A 25254-nucleotide genomic window follows, 5' to 3' on the forward strand; every position below is an offset into this window, starting at 1 on the left:
TACAGGTAGTCTTCCATCCAAACTTCCTTATAATTATCCTTTCTGGTTGAAGGATCTTCCGAACCTGTAAAGGCTTTCACTTGTGTTCCACCTACGTCAATATTCACTCTTGCATCATATGTTGATGTTAACATGTTGTTTCATTGTAGTTAATTTTCACCTTTTATACATAGTAATTTTCTGGAAATTGCTATGTATCTGGCTTTGATCACTTTTAAAGGAAGACTGTTCAGATTTATTCAGGGCATTGGGTTAGCCGACAGTGGCCATATACAAATGGGTAAAGGTGTATGTTGAATACCGGTGAAGGATAAGGCTGCTGAGTGATGTCAGTGGGCTTGTAGAGCAGAAGGTAATAGTGTGAGCATTATGCAGAGGCAGGGGTGATTTACTGCATCTCTGAAGCTCTCCTTCCTCTCTCTGTGCTGCTTCACTGCATGCACACTGGCTGCTCCTACCTCCTCCCCTTTTGTTTCTCTTTCACTGCCTGGGATCAGCAGTCTTCAATGAAGAAAGCACAGCAAAGATGCTTAAAAGAGCTACATGGACACAGGCTGAACAATATACAATAGCACGCTGTAAATTAGACATGCAGAAAGGAGCCTGAAGACTGGATACTGTCATATTGGCATTTCTCAACAGTCATGTTGGCTGGATGCAAAAAATAGAATCAATGGTCTTTCTGAGTGATTCATTCCCAAACTGCAGACCTAGGATGATACTGCGCTGCATTCTGATGTAGAAGACATCCAATATTTGTTGAAACCTGTGATAACAGCAGGATGCTGCTTGACTGAAGAAAGGGGAGAAGAGAGCACAGCTGCATGCATGGATGTGTTCGGCTTTGCAAAGATTGCTAAGCTATCCAGGTAAGTTTACCGCTGTCACATAGTATGGATGGGGAGCATGTGTGACCAGTGCTACTGTACCTCCTTAAAGAGCAGAAGGGGGAGGGGGGATAAGCCAAGGCATGCAATCTGCATTCACATGACTAGCGTTGTATCAATCAAGGTCTCACATTTACGATAAATCAAAGTTGTCATCTCATTCCTATGACCTATTTCCTATGGATTAGATTTTTTGCATTTTTGTGACCCTTCTTCCAAACACTATATTACGTTAGATGCTAGCACAAACGGAAGCTAGCCACACTACGTTCTACTGTCTAGCATCTTCATGCTGGAGGGGGTGAATCTTCACAATGCTGTTAACAATGGACATGTCCAGAGATCAGACTGTGCTATACCACTGGTTGCTAACTGCTATGAATGTAAAGTATGTTACAGCAACTAGAACATATAACCCTTAGAATAATCTGAAATACTTTGATTGATAAATAGATAACAAATAAATATATAAAATATAAATAAATATAGACACATTCCAGCTGATATAATACAGATAAATTACTTTACTCGATACTTGTTCAGGCCTCGATCAATATGACCAACATCTGTGCTGTAGAGTAAAGGTTAGCTGATCATTCATTGTAAAAGCACACTCTTGGATCCATTGCCTGGAATTAAAATATGGGAATAATCTGCTGTTCTACTTCTACAGGAACACATTTTTTAAAAGTCTCATTTTGCAACAGTTGCTACAAGATAATTCCAGAAGAGTGAACAGTACCGGCCTACTTACTGTATTTTGTATTGTGTAATTGCGTGCACTTGTGTACAATTACGAAACTTGCTTCTTCACAAACACTTCACTTTTAACCAGTGATCTATAATAACCTTTGCTTGTGGCTATTATTCATATTAAGAATGCCTAGCACTCGCAGAGATTGAACTATGAGTGTATTTCAATTGGGGAAGCAATGAGGATATTAACAGTTTTTATTTTGTTCACACTTTCCCTGGATTTTCACATATTCAGAATTGTCATTTACACTGTAAACAGCCCTATTGTCAACTTAAGTGCTAATGGCAAAAAAAACCCTTTTAGAACACAGAAACATAATATGTATTTTAGTTACATTTCATTCTAATTATTCTACCATATTAGGGTCATTGAGTTGATATTGACAAATTTAGCAGAAACATTTTCTGCACACATGGTAATAAATGAATGATAAAAACCATGTAGTTTGACGAGACACAGTAGTATATGATGTACACAATCTACTCTATGTGTAGGATTCTAGTTATAAATATATAAAAAGGTCTCCAATACTTTAGTATTCTCTATTTAATCTGCAATAGCTATTATACTAGAGTATATGGTATATTAAGAACCAAGAATATATTCCTACGGTATGTGACCCCTTCCTCTTCTCTCCCCTTGCACACATGTCCCCTGTCTTAGAAAGAACCTTAAAGGATAAAGGGACCTTTCACATGGGACAGAATTTGTCTGTGCAGACATCTCTGTGTCATTATGTTATACCTATAGGGATTGCATTCCGCATCTGTTAAAATCCGCGTGTCTTTACTTAAAAAATCACGAGATTAAATTCCACTGTGGAAAAGCTTTCTGCTGCGGAATTACGCACATCTTGTGGAATTGTTGTTGCGGATTTCTAAGATACAGGAGATGTGATTCCTTAATTAAGGGCAGTGGGAAAAAAAACACAAAAAATTCCTCAAGACGTTCCTCAGAACACATTCTGCAGTTAAAAACGCAACAAAATTTGCACTTAGGGCTCCTTTAAACGGGCGTATATTTCATCAGTATTTTGTGAGCCAAAACCAGGAGCCGGTCCAAAATATGGAAGAAATGCAAATCTTTCCATTATTTTCTCTGTACGTTCCACTTCTGGTTTTGGCTCACAAAATATTGATGAAAAATACAGCCTTTGCCAAAATCTGCAACTGAGCTGCATCCTGCTAACCATTCCATCCCGTGTGAAAGGTCCCAAAATAGGGATGTAATCAGTGCTTATGGATAGTGCATTTAATTATTTGTATGCACAGATTGTAGGTCTGTGTAGTTCACTCATCAATTCCTAACGAGATATGATTTTGACAGTCTTGAAAACAGTTATTAAAAGATGTTTAAAGGACACTAATTAAAATCATCATCTGAGGCTATTTACAACTCCTTAAGATTTGCTGTCAAGGAAGCAATAGTTATATTGATGTTGTTCTGAAATGTGGGGAATAAAAGTGCTTTAGTTGCAGGATTTCCTGATTTCTGTGTGGATAATCTTCCTAAAGGATTTAGCTCTGATCACAACATTTATGAAGAAGTGCTTCTAATTCCACTTGCCTGTATTCCTTCATAATCAACACTCTGCACAGAGCAAATGTTTGGTCTTTGACAACATTTGTCGAAGAAAGACTCCATTATGAATCCGCATGCTTTCAGCAATTAGGCCTAGGAAATTATTTTTTCCATCAGAATATTGAAATAAATTCAAAAGGATTTTTCATATGAAATTCATATTTAATTTGGGAACATTGTAATAGTCCACGTCTTGCCGTAATTCAACATGACGCTTATTTGTGGAAGTTAAGTATACCAAGGTTTGTAGTGTGTTTACAGTATAACAAGTCCAAGTCTGCCAAGTCTTAGCATTTTATCTAGAATTGACAGCTGAAGATTAGAGATGAGTGAGCACCCAAATGCTCGGGTCCGCGTTATTCGAGTCGAGCTTTTCGTAAAATTCGAGAGCTCTACTTGAGTAACGAACTCCATTGACCACAATGGGAGACTCAAGCATTTTTGTATGTGGGACGCCGGGTCCCGAGTTTTTTTTTTCTTTTCTAGGTTCGTCTCTCTCTCTTTCTCTCTCTCTCTCTATCTCTCTCTCATTGACGCGCGCTGCGTCGCAGCGGGGAGGGTCCAAAACAGGCACGTCACAGCAGGGAGGAGCCAAAAACATGGCTTCATGCTCATTCGAGTAACGAGCACCATTGAGTACGCTAATACTCGAACGAGCATCAAGCTCGGCAGAGTATGTTCGCTCAACTCTACTGAAGATGCCTAAAACTAAAAGAAAAACGTAATATTTCAAGAGAAAATGTTGGAACTTAATGGTTTTTTTTTCATAACTGTGTTGCTAACAGTAACTGGGTATCATATGGATTGGAACAGCAATGACCTCTTTTAACTGATGCCAGGCACTCAGAAAACTTAGGTTTCGTCATCCAGATCATTTATGTTTCTTGATGCTTTTCCTACCAAATGTTCTGGTCTAATGGATGTGCTGTACAATCTGAGGAGCTAGGAAACAGAATAAAGTAGCTCTGTATTATCTCAAGAAGCCATAAACTTTTCTTGGTCAAAACAGCAATTCAGTTATGCTTTGAGGAGGTCAAGGGCATTTAAAAACATTATTCTTAGGAGGCTACGATGGGTTTATAACTTCACCTTGTACTATGCAGGTATTTACTAGTGTCTTACTGTCTATCAGTTATTCTTGAGCCACAAACCGTTTACTTTAGAAATTATTTATATAGTACGGTATATATAATTTATCAGAGGTAGAAAGACAATGGCACATGACTATGGTGTAAAACAAATATTACACATACAAAGTTGAGTAACTTTGTAAATAATGCATGTTAGTTTATTTATTGTGAGCAGACTCCACATTTCAACATGTATTGCAGGCAAGTGCTACATTTACATCTCAGCAGCCTTCAGGATTGAGATCTTCCAGTATTCTCTGTTTGTTAAAGAGGTTGTCCCACAAAAATACTGTAACTTACCTCCTGTCTACAAGACGGCAGGTAACTTACTGATTGTTATGGTCTGATTCCTGGGACCACCACCAAACTTGAGAATGGCAATCTGCAGTGTCCCCCAATGAACAGAGCATGCATGATGCATTAATTTTGACGAGATCTGCCGGAGATAACCAAGTGCTTGAATTTGGCTATCTCCACAGTACATTGACATAACTGGAGGGCAGTATGTGATCGCTGCTCTGCTTATTCAGGGACGCTCCGGATGGTTTTTCTCAGGATAAGTGGAGGTTTCAGTGTCAGACCCCCATCAACCAGTAAACTATACTTGTAGATAGAGAATAACCTATTTTGGTGGGACACGTCTGCACTAGAGATGAGCGAACATACTCGGTAAGGGTGATTTCGCAATCGAGCACTGCGATTTTCGAGTACTTCACTACTCGGGTGAAAAGTACTCGGGTGCGCTGTGGGTGAGCGGGGGTTTGCAGCGGGAAGTGGGGGGGGAGAGGGGGAGAGAGAGGGCTCCCCCCTGTTCCCCTCTGCAACCCCCGTGCCCCACAGCGCACCCGAGTACTTTTCACCCGAGTAGTGAAGTACTCGAAAATCGCGGTGCTCGATTGCGAAATCGCCCTTACCGAGTACGTTCGCTCATCTCTAGTCTGCACTGAACTTGTTCTGATGGCTCACATCCCTGGCAGGGCAGTCTGTACAGAATACACTATACAGTAATCTGATGTATACCAACTTTTCACTGCATTTTAGGAGCTCAGCAAAGCTGATAGGGATGGTTATGAAATTGAGGTTGTTAAATGTTTGCTATGACAACCAGCGGAACCGTTAATGTAGCTGTGCACTAAACCAGACTCAATATATGTTAAAAAGTTTTTGATGATTGTTGAAATGGGGCCATGTCCTTTAAGTCTACTTATGGAAGTAATTTAACATTCACTATTATTACCTGCTGCCTATGGACTATCCAACTTGAATATTAAATAGGTGTTGGGAAGTTAGACATACAGCTTTCTGTTACCTTCTGACTGTTCATTATGAACTAATTCTAAAAGTATTATGAGAGAATCAATCAATTAATATGTAATTGAAGGATCAATCAAGTCTGGGCAGCCATTGCATAGTAGTGGAACAAAGGACAATGCCAGCTCAGGGATATGTTCCGGACATCCTGTAGCCACATGTATTGCCTCTCAGGTTCCAGCAGGATAATGCCAGCCACACAAAGCCAGGATATCACAGGAATCCTCCATAACATTGTCCCACTTCCGTGGCATGTCCTATTGCCACATTTATCGCCAATAGAACATGTATGGGAACATCTGGACTACCTTTGGATTTTAATGAAGAATTAAAAATGACCTAAAAGCTGCCTAAAAATTCTGCATTAAAATCCATAATTAGACCGGCAGATTATACTGTGGAATTCCGCAGCTGCAGATTTGGCCGTGTCCTGCAGCATAATTCATTCCCATATGAAAGGTCAATAAGGGTATATTTACACATGGCAGAAAAAATCTATGATAGAATTTGCGTCTGGATTTTGATGTGGATTTTGATTGCGGAATTCACTCACTGTATTGTAATGATTGAGTTGTTTTGTGAAAACCTGCTGCATTTCAGCAACAATTAGAGCTCCAGATTTCAAAATGCGCATCAGTACTCCGTTGCAGATTTTTTCAGCTGAACAGGGTTTGTGAAAAACCTGTTCACTTACATTGTTCTGTACCTTGCTGCAGGACTTCATTGGGAAATCCTCAGCCTAAATTCCACAGCAATTCTGTAATGTGTGAACTCACCTTAAGGGCTTAGTCACACGGGCGCATCGGCCGATGCGCCCATGTGACTGAGCCCTTACTGCAGGAAGAAGACGGCTGTACTTCAGGATGGACGACTTCCCGCAGCGCTGAAGAAAGAACACATGAGCGGCAATGAAGCCGGTCACATGTTCTTTCTTCCGGCGCTGCAGAGAGACGACCGTCTGCTACCTGCCGTAACACGAGCGCCGATGCGCCCGTGTGACTTAGCCCTAAAAAAAATGTAAGAAACAGTAATTTACTTGTTCTCCCAGCCTCCATTTTATGAGAGGCTGGTCTCTTGACCAATAGCTATATCAGATCCATGGTAACAGCGTAATGTGAAAAAAATAAACAAACTTCCGAAAACTGTTTTCTCACCTTTGGAGGAACATATAATAAACAATAAATTAGAACCTCCTTGTACATAGGAATAAAAATAGTAAAAAAAATCAATAATTGCAGCTTGACCAGCTTGAGTGGAAAATAGTGATCAACAGTCTGGTGACCAAGGCCCTAGTTATCTCTTTGGGGGGGCTATTTAAAAATTATTGCATTCTTTTATAATTTGGTGTTTGGGTACTTATGTAATCCCTAAGTATATTATTCGAACTATACTCACATATGATCCTTATGCTAAGCATATGTCAATGTGCTGTATTCAGCACATCGGAAAGCACACTGATGAGATATCCAAGTGCCATTCAAAGTGGATTGTGCCTGAAAAAACCTTTCAAACGCCCATGTGCATGTACCCTTAGTTTACATGCACATGAGCATTTTTCGGACCGAAATCTGACAAAAATGGGGCCCATTCATATGAATAGGTGTATTCACATGGGCTTTTTTTTACACTGTCGGAAAGTCAGTCTGGTCAAAAATAATACATGTCAACATGCTGTGTCCAGCACGATAGACAGCACATAAATGGGATGTCCATGTGCTATTCTATTGAATTGTGCCTGGGAATTTCAGGTGTAACTTTTTAAACGTCCATGTGCATGTACTCTTAGGTGCGTCTCGCAGAAACATTCCACATGTGTGAAAGATCCTTAATAGAGATGAGCGAGCATACTCGTCCGAGCTTGATGCTCGTTCGAGTATTAGGGTGCTCGAGATGCTCGTTACTCGAGACGAGCACCACGTGGTGCTCGTCTCGATTAAACGAACACTGACCATTGAATTCAATGGAGCCGGCAATACAGCGGCTCCATTGAAAGCAATGGGCTGCCGGCTAGCGAGGGATGAATTTTCGGGAAGGGCTTAAAAATATAAGCCCTTACCTGAAAATCATCCTAAAATGTGTAAAAAGTAAAAAAAAAAATATACTCACCTTGTCCCGGGAAAACGATGTTAGCCCATTAAATTCAATGGAGCCTGCAATACAGCCGGCTCCATTAAAAGCAATGGGCTGCCAGCGATCGCACAATGAATTTTCGGGAAGGGCTTAAATATATAAGCCCTTCCCTGCAATTCATCCAGAAATGTGTAAAAATAAAAAAATATATATATACTCACCTGGTCCGGGCAGACGGAGTTCAGCTGCGGCCAGCTGGCAGTTCTCCTGAACTGCTCTGAACAGCTGTGAGTAGTATTCAGCAGCCCGGGATTTAAAATCCCCGCCTGCTGAATGAGCTGCCTCTGATTGGTCACAGCCTGGCCAATCAGAGGCAGATGTCACTCACACCCATTCATGAATTCATGAATGGGTGAGTGAATGCTGCCTCTGATTGGCTCAGCGCAGCTCTCAGCTGAATGACATAAGTTCAGCACCACAGTGCAGGGGACAGCAGGAGAAGACGCGGCTGTGCCCCGGCAGCTGAAGGGAGGTGAGTATCGATTTTTTTTGTTTTTTAAATCACTTTTAATTCATTTCCAGGGAATGGCTTATATGTAAAGCCCTTCCCTGGAAAAGAATTCAGGTGTGCCAGCGGACCATTGTCTTCAATGGAGTCGCCGGCAGCAGCATCGGCTCCATTGAAGAGAATGCCCGCATTTTTATTCTTTTTTACACTAAAATCTTTCTTTTTCAGGTAAGAGATTATATTTTTAAGCCCTTCCCGAAAATTCATCCTGCGCTCGCCGGCAGCCCATTGCTTTCAATGGAGCCCGCTGTATTGCCGGCTCCATTGAATTCAATGGGCTAACATCGTTCTTCTCTGCCACAGCTGTTACAGCTGTGGCAGAGGAGAACGATCGTTATGCTGACAGTGCGGGGGGGTCTCACTCTTGCCACTATTGTAGCTTAATAGTGAGACCTCGGAGCCCGAAATGCAGCCCTGCATGTTGCTCCTCGCCTGCCCTATCCATTTCTGTGTTTTTTACATGACTTTGGTGATTTGCTAAGATTTTCACAAATGAAAACCTTAGCGGAGCACCAGTCATATGCAAAAATGCTCGAGTCGCCCATTGACTTCAATGGGGTTCGTTACTCGATACGAACTCTCGAGCATCACTGAAAGTTCGACTCGAGTAACGAGCACCCGAGCATTTTGGTGCTCGCTCATCTCTAATCCTTAACTGTTTTTAACTTTGTAAATTAGACAGTTAGAACCATTTATTCATTAGCAGAAGAAACTTTCATTTTGTTAGTTTTTAACAACTTGTTTAGTTTAACTTGTTAATGACCAGGCATAGTTGTGTTTTTAGGATACCTCTACATATGACATCTGAGCTGCGGAATTTCTGTTGCTTTTCTGCAGATGAGCAGGGTTAACGAGCTTTATGGAATTTGTGTTTTTTTGTTGCATATTTTGTATATGTACTTGCCGTTTTTATGTGTTGGATTTATGTGATGTTAGTGGTAGTTCACACTGGCAAACTTTAATTTTAAACAGCAACAAATTAAGATTTTCCTGTGGACTGAGTGTGTTTCTGCAGCAGAAATGCTTCATAAGTGGTTAAGATATTTTTATATTAGTATTTTTTAATTTTTGGCTGAAATCAGGCCGAAATATAAAAAAGCAAATAAATGTCCATTTTTTTACACAGCACAAAGTGCCAATATACTACAAGTAATTAGGTTAAGGCCACTCTCACACATACCGTCGGTAAAATGCAGCGATTTCGATCTTCATGCTTTACCGCAATTTTACTTATATTTTTGGACGCAGGTTCTTGCGGCCAACAGCGTGTTTTAGCACACCATGGATGATGAGGTGCACTAGATGTAAAAGAATAGAGCAGACAGCACTCAAAAATTGCAGAACTGGGAAGCGCCTTCCAGCGCCGCGATCGAGCGCATGTCTGTGAGGTCCCATTGAAATCAATAGGAGTGTTATACCCTGATTATCACAGTGCTCAAAACGCCGCAGTAATCGTGGTAAAAAACGAATGTGTGAGATTGGCCGGAGTCATTGGGTTTTGCTGTGGTTTTTGTGTTCTTTGTTTTTTTCTCCTCTGTCTTTATTTATTTTTTGCATTGATTTATTCTGCATTTCTTTGTTTTACACATTGTTGCCCCCACAGTGTATTTTGCCATAGATTGAATGCAGAATTCAAACTGATTTCACACAGATTTAGACTCCATTCACACAGGGTAGTTTGGTTGCAATAAAAACACACCAAAAAGTGCATTTGCAAAATTGCACAATTTTTTTGCCACATTTTACTACAAACATAGTAAAACATATATGGTTTCACCAAGGCACTTTTTGTTGCGTTTTTTTATTGCAACCGAACTGCCCCCGTCTGAATTGAGCCTTAGCATTAAAATCACATCAAATAAGCACCCCATTCATTTGAATGTGAATCCCTGCTGTAGTCTCTGCGGTGCAGATTTTTTATTCTGTCGGATTTGCAATCTGTGTCACTTCTTGACATGGATTCCATCTTGTGTTTTCTGCACACTGATTAACCCTATTAAATGAAATCTATACATCGAATGACATTGTAAAGATCCATCGCCCCTGTAATGCAAATCCGTGGCAAATATCCACACTAAAAAATGCAGATTTCTGTAGCAGTTTTCATCTAATGTGGATTTCAATGAAAAATGCAGTTGAAATTTAGCAGAAATCCAAATAATTCCAAAGAAGATTAGGGGATATTTTAACACTAAAATATTTTTTTATTGCTAATTTCCCCTGTGTCTAAGGGACCTTTCACTTGGGTCAGAATAAGGCCCAGGACACACTGCAAGCCACGTAAGTTCCATGCCGAAATCTGCAGACTACTTGCCGCTTTTAATGCAGAATTGAAAATGGCTTAAAACCTGCCTGCAACTCCACATCAAAATCTGCAATTAATGTGCTTGGAATAACTTTTTAATTGTTATATCATTAATATCACAAAACCTCCCATTTCTACTTGTTCCCAAGCCATCTGTTACCTTCTGTCAGGAACAAAAAGACATTTTCCTATTGATACTCTATAAACAGATATCATGAAACTAGCAGTAAAGGCAAAAGCTGTGACATGAGACTCAGTAATTATTTATCACCCATTAAATATTAAGGGACTATCGTTAGGATAGGACAACAATATTTGATTGGTGGGGGTTTGATGCTCAATGCCGCCAATCAGCTGAATGAGGCCATTAACAAGACATACGACCAAAGGATAGCCCATGTAAAGTCCTTGAAAACCAATTTATATGTACTGCTACATAGGCATTCGTGTTCTTTATAACGATAGTGATAAACTACTTTACTGTAAATGGCTCTCATAGCCGTATGTTACTGTAGCTCCTTTGAAAAATATTTTAATGTACTACTATACAAATGGCAATTATGCTCTTTATCTATTGATATCAGGTATATTGTAGTATGTTCTACAATGACAGTACTTTTTCTGTATGAACACCTTCTCTTTAGAACAATTAGCTGTCTTATTCTTTTGTAAATACTGATACAGCGCTCAGTAGGACCAGAACCTTTGTAATTTTAACAAAGAGCAATATAAGCAATATACCACACTATATCTGAACCAAACATTACAATTATCCAATAATGTGTCTGTTTTGCAAGGTGCCATTAAGCATTAGTATTAAAAAACAGATGGTTGTAAGAGCTATACACACATTGTAAGATGTAGGCAAAAAGTGAATGGCTGATATAAAAAAGTCCAACATTCTGTGCTGATTGCTTTTGTAATATATGTTAAAAGTGGTTGAAGCTTCATTATTCTTATGCAAAGCTCCAAATTTGCCTCCTTAAAGGGGTTGTCCAAATTATAAGAAAATTGAGAAAGGGCAGGAAGTGTTGCTGCGACAGGCAAACAAAGCCTTATAAAGAAGACCAGGGAGATAGGTTCCGTTATTATGCCTAGTAGGGCTGAAGGAAGTGCATGCCCCGCTGTTTGAGACGTGAAAAGCCAGGAGTGCAATGTAATCTCCGGCAAGTACTTGCTGGAGGTCTTTTCTTTAAAAGTATCTGGGCCTGTTTTTTTTGGAATGGATGTCAGGTTGGGATTGGGCCATCCATTCCACTTCCTCCACTCCAGGTTATGGGCGAGGTCAATCAGCACAGGTGCTGAGGCTGAACCAGGCTAGGGGGTAGATATAAATAGCAATGTGCATGGACACAGGGGGAGAATGAGATGGCTGCTGGACCCAGGCAGCCTGTGATATCTGCTAGAGCTGAAAACCCTGCTGTGTGTGCACCTGCGGAGCGTGACCTGGTCAGGCAGGGACTGCCTATTGACCGATTGCTGGACTGTTATTTTTGTGCCTGAAGCTAAGGCTCCATTTGTGTTAACTATTCTAGACTGAAATAAACGCAGGTCACGCCTGCTCTTGGACTTTATCCACTAGTTTCCGCCTTTGACTGCCGCCAACTGGCACTCTACCGAGCTGTCCTCCCACAATATATATTTTGCTGTGTAAGTTGAACACCAGCCATGTTTGTGAATAAACAGATAAAAGGTGCAATGGGAAGAAGGGGGTTAGCCAAGTAGGACTGTAAATGGAGGATAGTTGTGGGCATTTGGAATTAACTTGATTGTCTGAGGTCAAAATCAAAATGTGATTTTGATTGATGTTAGTGTAGGGACTTACAAGTAGATGAGGACCCTTGACGTGGGTTGTGAGCTTGTGTACTTTGGTCAAATTATTATTAACCAATACCCTGTATTTATCAGTATTTATTAATACATATCAGTAACATGCAGTGTGGCTTTGAACGCTGGGGCTGCCCATGGTGCCAGTGCCAGTGTGGGTCAGACTGCTAGACTGAAATATGGCATTACTAATTGATTGTAAGCCTGCATGGTGCACTGCATGTACTATGTGGACTGACACCCTTGGTATACTTTATTTATGTCAAAGGATTATGCTTGTCAGCTCCCCCTTCAGTAAAAGGAAGATGTGTGAGTGGCTGTTCATCAGTATTCTGCGCCTGTGCAATTGCTCCTCCATGTTAGCAGTTTGGCTGTCTGCATGTTGAGGGATGTGGTATGTTTACCTGCCCTATAGTATTAGTACATTGGTTAGTATTTGACCACTTTCAGTGATTTGATTGTCTAAGTTAGTGCATTCTAGAGAACTAGTGCTATTTGGGAAAAATCTTGGAGGTGGGAGCTGAAGGTAAGTTGTTTTTTACCTTTTTTTGCCCTCTCTCAATTTTCTTATAACTTGGACAACCATTTTAACATGGAGTTAAATGATTGGCTTTCTTTAGCCATCACTAGGGGAAATTGCTGCATAATTTTACATTAAACTCAATAATAGCACAGTATGCTGTAAGCTCCTAAACGCCCCCTAATATTGGCTGCCGCCAAATTTTTATCATGTAAATTTATGTTATCCATGGTGTTTGGAACTCTGTAACAGAAAAATAGAGATCAGTCCAATCTAAATTTCTATTAAAGGGTTTTCCAGGACTTATCTATTGATGACCTGTCCTCAGGATGTCTTTATATGTTTACAGTGACAGATGCCCTTTAACTGTTGTCATCTGTACTAGGGTTTACAGCAAGCCCACTAAAATATGTATAGTTCATTTGAGCACCTAGATCGCTGCAAATTATTGTGCTTCGCTAGAAATATGGGCGCTGCAGCTAACAGCAACAAAACATGCAACATCATTTCGACATTGAAAGTGGCTGCTTACATATTTAAGTATTTAAGTATTATCCATCCTATTATTCACAAGGGAAACATTGCCTCAAGCGTCTCTCTCTCTTGAAATTTCAAGTAATATCATTCTATCTCCTATAGTTAATAATACGTAATTCATGCGAGAATGAGATTTTAATATTGGAACCTCAACTATGTGAATCCTACTGAGACTATTTTCCAATTAGAAATGTGATTTTTTTTCACCTCCACATGAAGTTTGATTAATAAATGCGAAGTTCAGTTTTAATTGACAAAAAGCTCATCTTTAGCCATTGGCTGAGATACATGGCAGACAAGGTTATGATGACAAACCAGCATTCCCTCTAAATTGGGCAATCTGGAAAGGAAAGACTTAAAACAACAAATTAATGAGGTCGATAAGTGCAATTACAGGTGTACGTGTCTGCAGACGGTAATTTTTTTTAACTTTATCATTTCCCAAGCGCACAGCTTAGGGGGAACATTGATGACCACACCAGCTCTTGAAGATTTTCTTAAACGTTATTCAGCTGTATCTTCTGGTTAGCTGCCATTTTTTATGGGTGTCCATTATGTATTTTGGGGGGGGGGGGTTCCATTTGCCTCTAATACATAGAATTCTATAAAATCTAATTCAATAGAATATTGATTTATGGTAAATTTTAAGTTGGGAAGAAACTATATATTTATTACTATTTTTTTCTTTTATGAATAGCTTTGAGGCCCAGACTCATTTGCAGTTGCTATAGTCTGTGTAGGAAAAAGAACCAAGCTGTGTCGCTTGCATGTATCTTCCCGTCAGACTTCCTCAACAGTTCCCTCCATGCATAGGGTCATGTTAGTTTCTTAGTCTGGCTTTACTCTGAAAATAACAACTAGGCAAATAATCTTCTGTAGGAGAATGTCAGTTGCCATTTTCAAAGTCATATCTCTCGCTGCTCGCTGATTGGCAACTACTGAATGGGCCACGAAAAAGAAGCACAACACCACACTCTTATGAAAGTTGTCTAAAGTCATAGCAACCAATTACAGCACAGCTTTCACTTTACCTCAGCAGTATAAGAGATGAAACCTGTGCTGTGATTGGTTACTATGAGCAACAAAGACAGATTTTCCTTCTAGACAGCTTTCATAAGAGTGTGGTGCAGGGCTACGTATCCATGGCCCATCCTGCATATTTGACATTCGTAGAATGGCAGAGTTGGAAGAGACCTTCTCTGAACTTGCTCTAGTTTGTCGGGTCTTTTTTTAATTGGGGTGCCCAGAACTGGACACAGAACTGCACATGAGGTCTGACCAAGGAAAGGTGAAGGGGAATAATTACCACACATGATCTAGACTCTATGCTTCTCTTAATACATCCTAGAATTGTGTTTGTCTTTGTCGCTGCTACATCATATTGTTGACTCATGTTCAGTCTGGGATCTGTTAGTATACCCAAGTATTTTTCACATGCTGCTGCTTAGCTCAATTCCTCCCATTCCGTATGTGCTTTTTTCATTTTTCTTGCCCAGATGTAGGAGTTTATATTTCTCCTTGTTAAATACCATTCTGTTAGTCGCTGCCCACTGCTGAAGTTTGTCCAGATTCTCGCTCTTCTCCATTCCTTAAATGAAACTTTTTTTTGTCATTCGTTAGTTATATTACTTTCATTTACTCTTATATCAATGTACCATGTACAATAATGAACAAGCTATTGTTTATGACAAACACTGCATGAAAAATGTAATACCACATCATCATTCGGTACTATATTTAACAGCGGTGCAGGCTGTGTTATACAGCTAACACCCGCACACAATTCCAATTTCCACTTGTAGTCAGCAGCACACAATTCACATTAACCTAAATGGCTGGAGTTAAAAACATACATACCAAGCCACCAGGAAGTCAGAGCCAGTGCCTCCAAAATAGCAATTCAAGAAATAATCCAGAGAAGTGGCTGCATGAGTGGTGCAAAAATTGTAATTTCCTTTTTATTCCCCCATTAAATGATGAGGTTTCGACCTATGTGGGCTTTGTCAACACCCACATACAATGGCTGGGATCAGTGGCTCCAATCACAACCATTTATTCTCTTGGGGGCTTGGTACACGGCCCGATTATTGGGCATAATCGTTTCCCAATCCCCGGGCGGTGTAAAAGACAATATTCAGCTGATACTTGCCTAAATGTGGATTTTTAGCAAGCATTTAAATGCTCGCTAGTCAGCTGTACATCTCCCTGTAAACTATGACCTATGATTTTTTGACCCTAAAATAATGTTAATATTGATAATACTCATATTTGTACTGGTCTTCATTTAGTAACAGTATGTTGATTTAACAAGTTAAAAAAAGGGGACACGTAAGGGTGGCTTCACACGAGCGTGTTTTTGTGCGTACATGGGTGCGTACATAGGTGTGCACCCATGTACGTGCAAAAAAAAACGCGTGAATGCAGGTCCGTGCATTGTTTTCAATGGAGCCACGGCTGCTGCCGGTGGCTCCATTGAAAACAATGGTTTGCTGGCACCCCTGCATTGTTTTTCAGGGAAGGGCTTTACATATAAGCCCTTCCTTGGAAAACAAAAATTTTAGTGTAAAAAAAAATAAAAAATAAACCTGCCTGTCCGCTGCTGCTGTGTCCCCTGCGGGGATGAAGAACACATCTGCCGCATGCAGCAGATGTTTCCTTCATCCCCGCTAGTAAAAAGAATTCCCTGCTGCTACATCTGCCACATCTGTGACAGATGTAGCAGAGAAATTTTTCAATTCTCTACCGCAACTGTCACACATGACAGCTGTGATAGAGGATTCTGCTGCTGGCACCCTGTCAATTGATTTTAGGGAAGGGCTTTAAATATAAGCTCTTCCCTTAAAATCCAGTAAAAGTGCTGTTAAAAACAAAAAAAAAATAGATACTCACCTTGCTTCAGCTGCCGGGGCACAGCCACGTCTTCTCCTGCTGTACCCTGTTCTGTGGTGCTGATCTATCAGCTGGTGGGGATTTTAAATCCTCGCCTGCTGAAAGAGATGAATGTGATTGGCTGAGGTGCTCAGTCAATCACAGGCAGTTCTCCCCAAATGAATGAGCACAGAGCCGCAAAAGGTTTTCAATTTTTTTAAAGTAGTAAAACGTAGCAAAAATTATAAAAGTAGTATCACCATAATCGTATTAAGTTATATACATTGGCTAATGACCATTGTTGAAAAAATCTAAATAAACAGTTATAATATAGTACTTTTACTCTTCAATTATGGTAAAAAACTGTAGACTGCATAGCTTTGATCTAGAAAAAGCACAAAAGCAAATCAGTCTGTTATCATACCCTTGTTAAAGAGAAACCCTCTGGTACTGAACACTTACATCCAAAGAATCAAATTTGCTTAATACTGTGAAAATTATTATTGAAGTTTACACGGACGTTTTCTCTTCAGATTGAGTAAATTTCAATTAACCTCACTATGTATCAGTACATCAATTTATATTTACATTGGCCTTCTAGGCACACAATAGCCTCTCATGCAATTAAATGCTAAGCCACTAAATTTTACACAATGCAGACATAGTTGCTATTTCTATATTTAATTGTGATTAACTAGAGAAATATTCTTACATTTTTGTTTTCTGAGCTTCATATATGGAATAAAGAAACTTCCAAATTGTCATCACATTATATTAAAAAGTGTTTTCTAGGTAGAATGTATCCTTTTGTGTATTAGACTACTTGTAAGCATAAATTCATTTTTATTCTTAATTTTGCCTGTTAATGACTGGGTTGGAAATGTCTGAATGATTTGTAAGAATATTCTAAAAGTAGAAAAAATGTGACTCTATCTGAGAAGCCAAGTCTGCAATGCCACTCCAATAAACCTATCAATCTAGAGCTTTTTTTCTGTTGGAAAGCATTTCATGGAAGAGATCTACAGCCATAAAGCTAACTAGGCCATTGGGGAGTCAGTGAAGAGTTACATAGACGACTAGTAGTTTTGATTTTTGCTATTTTATAATATCCGAGGCTCTTTTATTTATTTTTTAAACCATTAAACAACCCCTTTATTGACAGGCATTAATACTTTGCAATAGATGGTATACATTGGGCTGTATTGCAATGTCTCAAGCTCTTCACATATTGCAGTGATCTATTTAAATGCAGGAAAGTTGGAGGTGCAGAGCGTTCATTTGTTATATGAGGGAAGCTATCTAACTCTGCTAGTCTATTCAGGAGACTGATAGATCTGAGGAGCTGAATATAGTTTACTAAGCACCAGAATGTTATAGTTTTGATTGGTACTTGGTGAAAAATATAGATGGGATGTGCACAGCGATCACATTAAGACGAAATCCACTTTACCTCTGAATAAGCCCAGATGATGAACAGTAAGCTGGTGTGGATCGTTTTAAAAGAGGAAAGAATGCAGACTGTGGAAACAAATAAAACATGGCTATTAATCATGATAGATAATACTGAAGGTGAAAGGATGTGCTATAGAATAACAAGAAAATATAGCGTAAGAATTTCAAGGAAATACTGATGGTGGTGGTGGGGTATTCTTAGCTTCTGGAGTACTTATGTTCATATACTTTTATGGCACTTTCTGCATAATATTTCCGCATTCCACAGCTAAAAACACAGAAAATTAGGCCCCAGGATGTGCATGTATACATGTCAGTAAAGGGAGTGGAAATCCACAGCAGCAGATTTAGATGTGTTTTTAGCTAGTGGATATGCACTCATTCTCAAAAAAACACCTAGAAGGAGTTGCTGCTTTGCAGCTAAACTCAGCCTGCAGTAAGTCAGTCAAATATGTAAGTGATTAGAGTTGTGGCGTGATTAGATGAAGGGGCTTGCCATCTGAAACCCTAAAATTGGTTCCACCCTTGGGCTTTAAAGACTCTCACAGGCTACTTGTGTTACAGCAGGATAATGCTTTCCCACACACAGTAATGGTGTGACAGGAATGCCTCTACAAAGTTGCCACACTTCAGTGGCCTGCCCGGTCACCAGATTTATCACGATTACACTATATATGGGACGATCTGGGATGCCAACTTCAACAGCCTACAAGTTTGCACAATCTACCAGCTCAGTTACAGAAAATGTGAACTGTTATGCTGCAGGATACCATACAGAACCTGCATGCTTCCATGCCTGCCTATATCACATCTTGTATCCAAGCTTGGGGCGGACCATCAGGGTACTAAAGCCTCTATGCCCTCCTGTATCACATCTTGTATCCAAGCTAGAGGGCGGACCAACAGGGGACTAAAGCCTCTATGCCCTCTTGTATCATATCTTGTATCAAAGCTAGAGGCGGACCAACAGTGTACTAGAGCCTCCATGCCCACCTGTATCACATCTTGTATCCAAGCTAGAGGCGGACCAACAGGGTACTAGAGCCTCTATGCCCACCTGTATCACATCTTGTATACAAGCTAGAGGTGGTACAACAGGGTACTAGAGCCTCCATGCCCACCTGTATCACATCTTGTATACAAGCTAGAGGCGGTACAACAGGGTACTAGAGCCTCCATGCCCACCTGTATCACATCTTGTATCCAAGCTAGAGGCGGTACAACAGGGTACTAGAGCCTCCATGCCCACCTGTATCACATCTTGTATCCAAGCTAGAGGCGGTACAACAGGGTACTAGAGCCTCAATGCCTGCCTGTATCACATCTTGTATACAAGCTAGAGGCGGTACAACAGGGTACTAGAGCCTCCATGCCCACCTGTATCACATCTTGTATCCAAGCTAGAGGCGGTACAACAGGGTACTAGAGCCTCCATGCCCACCTGTATCACATCTTGTATCCAAGCTAGAGGCGGTACAACAGGGTACTAGAGACTCCATACCCACCTGTATCACATCTTGTATCCAAGCTAGAGGCGGTACAACAGGGTACTAGAGCCTTCCCTCGAAGGCTCAGTTTATCCTTTTGCTCTGATATTGTAATCACTAACTTATATCAATGTTACAGTTGCACAGAGAAAGTTGCATTTGTTCCCCACAACTTCTTCTAGGTGCCTGATTTTTTTTCACAGTGAGTGTGTTCCGTCCATGTGAAAAGGCCTTTAGAGAGCATAGCAAGAAGCAGACTCTCATTAAAACAATTTATATTTAGATATTACTGGTATTTCTTGCTCATATCTTACTTTTCAATCCTACTTGTGTCACCATCTTGCTCATTTATATAAACCTTTCTGTGAAATATAAAAATACTTGACAATACATTCAGTTTTTTGCAAAGGTTTGAAAGGTTCAACTGCCTTTGGAATAGTAGAAAGTGTAAAATAGTCTTTTAAAGTCGTCCTTTAACCCATGATCCTTTTTTTTCAGTTTTTCATCCCCACTTTTTAAAAATGATAACTCTTTTATTTATCCATCAGCATAGTTGTCTGAGAGCTTGTTGTTTTTTTTTCTGGATTACATTCACCATGCAAGATAAATAATGTGTTTTTTTTAACTTTTAATACCTTTTATTATTTTCTAATAATAAAACTTTTTTAGACTCATTTTCACTTGTCTTTAAAGTCCCTATAGGGGACTTGAACTTGTGATCATTTGATCGCTCATACAAGTCTAATGTAATACCATAGTTTTACATTATACCATTTAGACAGGCATTCTATCAAGCCACGCCACAGGCATGTGTTGATAGGCAATCAGCCATAGCAGCGCTTTGGGACCTTCAGAAGAAGACCCTAAGCTGTCATGGCAACCTAATGACACCCCACAATCTCATTTATTGGGGGCGGCTGTCTTGGACCTTGCATAACCGATTGAAGAATGTATATACTGTTGTCAGAACTGATAGTGGCATTTACAGAGTTAACAGCCACAATGTTGCTGTTGCTGGTGGGTGCCACTTGCTCCAGGATTCGCTCCAGAACCCCCACCATACAGACCCCAGACGCACAGGACATACATTTTTCGCCCTGTTTTATTAAGGGGTATTAAGGGGTTAATGGAATAAATTTGACCTACTGGATATTTTTTATTGCTTTGTATTCATATCTTGGCACATGATCTGATGTCCATACATTGCATCATACATTTAAAGGGGCTGTCCAGGAATGAAATAATGATGACCATCTTCAGGATCGGACATTAATAGTTGATTGAAAGAAGTCCACTGCTCAAGACCCCTGGTCAGTGTGGATGGAGCCAGAAGCTGACAACTCATGTTGATAATGCAGGCACAGTTCCCACTGAATGTAAGGGCGCCTTTATTATTGAGATAGATGTTGCTGAACATAAGCGCTACATTTCCGAACCATTAGTCCTAGTAATTTTCAACAATCTCACAGTTTAGGAAAGGTCAAAATTACTGATCAAAACATCACATATGATTTTGTGGACTGAAAATAATAAATAGTCTCTAAATAGCAAATTACTGGAGTGCTGAGTACTAGAGATGAGCGAGCATACTCGCTAAGGACCACTACTCGATCGAGCATTGTCCTTAGCGAGTATCTTCCCGCTCAAAAGAAAAGGTTCGGCTGCCGACGCAGGTGAGAGGTGAGTTGTGGCAGTGAGCAGGGTGGAGCGGGGGGGAGAGAGGGAGAGAGAGATCTCCCCTCCGTTCCTCCCCGCTCTCCCCCACCGCCGGCTTTTCTTACGAGCGGGCAGGTACTCGCTAAGGCCAATGATCGATCAAGTAATTGCCCTTAGCGAGTATACTCGCTCATCTCTACTGAGTACCTGTTTAATGGTAGCCAGAATATGTTAGTACGTGCCAACTTCCTATCCAGTAAAAAAACTGAAACCTAACAGACTTCTTATAAATAAATGGAACTGATTAGGGATCATATTGGATATCTTGAATCCATCATAGCTCTTGCCAAATAGGGAAGCCATAAAGTGATTGTGAATAGAGAAGTTATTTTTTCTTCTCTAAATACTTTACAAAGTGATATTTTTATTGCATAATATTGCTTAGGCTAGAATCACATAATGTAAAAGCTCCCGATGCAGATTCAGCAATGACAGACACCATGATGGAAACCCAATGAGCCCCATTAGAGCCAAAGAGAAAAATGGAAATGCCAACACAGATGTTAACTGTGTAGTAATGCAGAAGAAAGTGATGTTAGCAATGTTTTTACTATCATCATATTCATATTCTATTGGGTCCTAGAGACTTTAGAGAATACTATGAAGATCTTGCTTCTAATAAATAAGTATATTTCCTCCTATGAGGGTAAGTCCAGACGTGGGGCATAATTTCAGCTGTGGATTTAAAAACAAATCCACCGCAAATTCACAATGAGAACGTGGCAAAATCTGCATGTGTTTGCAAACTCCCTGTGGATTTCACCTTACCACACTTTAAAGGGTGAGACCTATGGTGATCCTGCATTTCAGCACAAGAAGGTCAGGAACGCTATCTTTTCTCCTTAGGGAGATCACCTAGAAGGTGGAGACTTATAAGGCCATTCATGCTCCTCTGGGTAATATGCAAATAAGAGAGATGGAACAATACCTCTACAGCGTCACCTATTGGAAGGCAGCATTCCTGCAAGTCAATGTTAGACTCTTTATACAAGCCTTGTAAGAATGACTGGGAATTGAAAAGCAAGCCAGAATCCATACAGGCTTACATGAATGGCCTTATAAATTTCCTCACTCACCTTTTATGTGCTCTCCCTAAGAAAAAAATATAGAGTTCCTGACCCACATCACAGGCCTCTCGCTAGCCAAGCCAGAAACTTACTGCACACTGATGAGGGGCAAACACCCTGAAACAGCTGTCTGTGTATGGATTCTGTCTTGGCTTTCAATTCCCAGTCATTCTTACAAGGCTTGTATTAGGAGTCAAACATTAACTTGCAGTAATGCTGCCTTCTAATAGGTGGCGCTGCAGAGGTATTGTTCTATCTTCCTTATCAGCACAAGAAGGAGCATGCTGCAGAAAATGAAAATTCATAGCATGCTTTTCTTTGTTTGGAAATTTTTCAGTACATGTGGAATTTCAAAAACTCCATCCACTTATACTACATTGTAAATTGCTGCAGATTTGCAATGTGGAATCTGTAGCGCAAATCCACAGCATATCCACCATGTTCGGACTTACGCTCAAAGCTGGAATCATATGTGGCATATTTTCATAGAGTAAAAATCGGCTGCGAAAATTACCACCATGTCATTTCTATGAGGGAAAATATGCAACAAATACACTGTGCAAATGTCTATGCGTAAATAGTTAAATAGTTTCCACAGCATACTCTTTGTGTTGCAGATTTTGGTTGGAGAATTTTATCATAGACTTCAATGCTATGTGAAATGCCACACTAAAGCCTCTTTCACATGACTGTATGTGTCTTTATGTTCGGCCGTAGGCGCTTAAAAAAAATCACATGAATGAAGAATAGCCGCAGTCAAGTCCCAATCTTTAGCCGTGTATTTTTTGCCATTCACATAGGCAGTTGCAGTGTATTTGCAAAAAAACATGCTGCAATTGATTGGCAGAAATCCTCGAAATGACTGCTAATGCTTAAATACGGCCAGCTGCCTTCTTTTGCCTGCATTGGATGCAGCTAAACTCCATTCCTCTCCCTTTTTTTTTTGAGCTACCATAGAAGTCTATGGGAGCTTCCATCATATCTCAGCCAAAGATAGGGCAAGACCTATCTTTGTACGCAGCATATAAAATCATCAACCGAAAACGGACGCTGATTTTCAATATTTGCCAGCATGATTTTTTGGCGCAGCTCAAAATCGCTCATCTGAATGAATACATTTGAATCCAATGCTTTAGATAGTCGCGATTTTTGCCCGATATTTGGACGCATCTACATGACTGCGTATATACGATTGTGTGATTAAGCTCTAAGATATCTAACAAATAGAGATGAGCGAACATACTCGTTTCGAGTAATTACTCGATCGAGCACCGCGATTTTCGAGTACTTCCGTACTCGGGTGAAAAGATTCGGGGGGCGCCGGGGGGCGGGGCTAGGCGTGGCGGAGCGGGGGGTAGCAGCAGGGAACAGGGGGGAGCCCTCTCTCTCTCCCTCTCCCCCCCACTCCCCGCTGCAACCCCCCACTCACCCACGGCGCCCCCCGAATCTTTTCGCCCGAGTACGGAAGTACTCGAAAATCGCGGCGCTCGGGCGAAAAGGGGGCGTGGCCGAGTAGGTTCGCTCATCTCTAGTAACAAACCCTCAGCAAATATGCCTCAGAAACTAGAACTGCAGTTCTATGGTAAATAAAATACAAGAGGAATTTAAATATACATTTTGGCACATATGTTTACGCCACATGTCAATCCAGACTAATAAAGAAATAATCAGAGTTCTTTAAAGAATAAAATTATTTTAATTGCAATGAGGTTACAAATTTGTCAATAAACAATGAACTAGCCAATAAAGAGTTTAATGAAAGGGGGCATTCCAGGGAATATAGTCAAGTCTTCGATTTGTTGCAACCTGAAGTTACTGATTGTCTTGAAAAATGCCGGTATGATAAGTTATGTAGCGGTAAACAAGTGAAATCCCAACAGGGAGAATATACATTAAATATACAGTTTAGCAGATGCAATGTATTCAATGCATGACTATTAGGAATAAATAATAAATGGGTGTTCCTTCAGGAAGTCTGGTTAACACAAGACGCCAGAATGTCCATGTAATATCTCTTCTGTTTAGACGTCTGTTACAGCTATTTAATTGCTGATGAATAGATCTGTACAAGACATCATTACATTTCATTATGCCATAAAATTCTCCCAATTATTCACAGACAGATAAAAAAGATTGATGGTGTCAGTGTGGCTTAACTGAAATTGTATTATTTAAAGGCTGGGTTCACACTTATGTTTTTAGATTAATTAGAAAAATAACAAAAAGAATGACATCACAATAAGGCCTCCTTCACACGACCGTATGAGTTTTTACATTCGCCCATACGCACCGTAGTATTGCATGAATGAGTATCAGACAAAAAATACGCAGACGTGCGGAAAACCATTGATTGCTGTAAAATGCTCGGAATGACTAATAATGCCTAAATCGGGCCAGCTGTGTTTTTTACAGCATTATACGCGAGGTAAGTCCCTCCCCCTGACTTTTTTTTTGCTTCCATTAAAATCTATGGGAGCTTCCACTGCCTGCAAAAGATAAAGCAAGATGAGGCGTATAAAATCCGTGCCCCAAAAATGGCTTTGTATGTGCTATTTTTCATGACCCAATTTTTTTACACGCCCAAAAATTGTTCATCTAAATGATTACTTTCGAATCCAGTCATTCAGATGGTTGCAATTTTTTGCAATTTTTTTACATGGCTAAATACCTGCGTAAATACGGTCATGTGCATAAGGCTTAAGAGTTTTTGAATCCATAAGTTGACAACCTTAATTATGAAAAAACGGATCATGACCAAAATTACAGTAAGAAGAGAAATGTAGACTGCTGTATTTTGGCATACATTGGTTGACTGATCTCTCATTTTGACAAAACCGTGATAGCGAGCAGAGTAATGATTTGGAGCAGATAACAGAGTGATGAGACATAACACACATATTACCACACAGAGGATTGATATGATAATCATGAACTTCATAGAAATGAAAGTAACATAGTTTCTATGGTTGAAAAAAACATATGTCCATCCAGTTCAGTTTATTATCCTGCAATGTTGATCTATAGGAAGGGAAATAAACCCATGTGGTTGAAGAGGAATTTTCCTTCTCTCAAGGGGAAAAATCAGAATAACTTCCTGGATCACCAACCCTTCTGAAGTATTAAGTGACTATAACATAATATTGTATCGCTCAAGAAAGGCGTCCAGGCCCT

General features: G+C 40.1%; 1 protein-coding gene across 1 annotated transcript in view; it reads left to right on the top strand.

The window, feature by feature from the left end:
- The first annotated feature begins 795 nt into the window (after positions 1-795).
- FRMPD4 (FERM and PDZ domain containing 4) overlaps positions 796-25254 on the top strand; it is a 454050-nt gene continuing 429591 nt past the window's right edge. Inside the window, exon 1 of the mRNA XM_066578028.1 lies at positions 796-869. Coding sequence (XP_066434125.1) covers positions 829-869 — 41 coding nt within the window. The 5' untranslated portion in view covers positions 796-828. The remainder of the gene's footprint in view (positions 870-25254) is intronic.

Source organism: Eleutherodactylus coqui, chromosome 1 (genome assembly GCF_035609145.1).
Source record: "Eleutherodactylus coqui strain aEleCoq1 chromosome 1, aEleCoq1.hap1, whole genome shotgun sequence".
Classification (NCBI taxonomy): domain Eukaryota; kingdom Metazoa; phylum Chordata; class Amphibia; order Anura; family Eleutherodactylidae; genus Eleutherodactylus; species Eleutherodactylus coqui.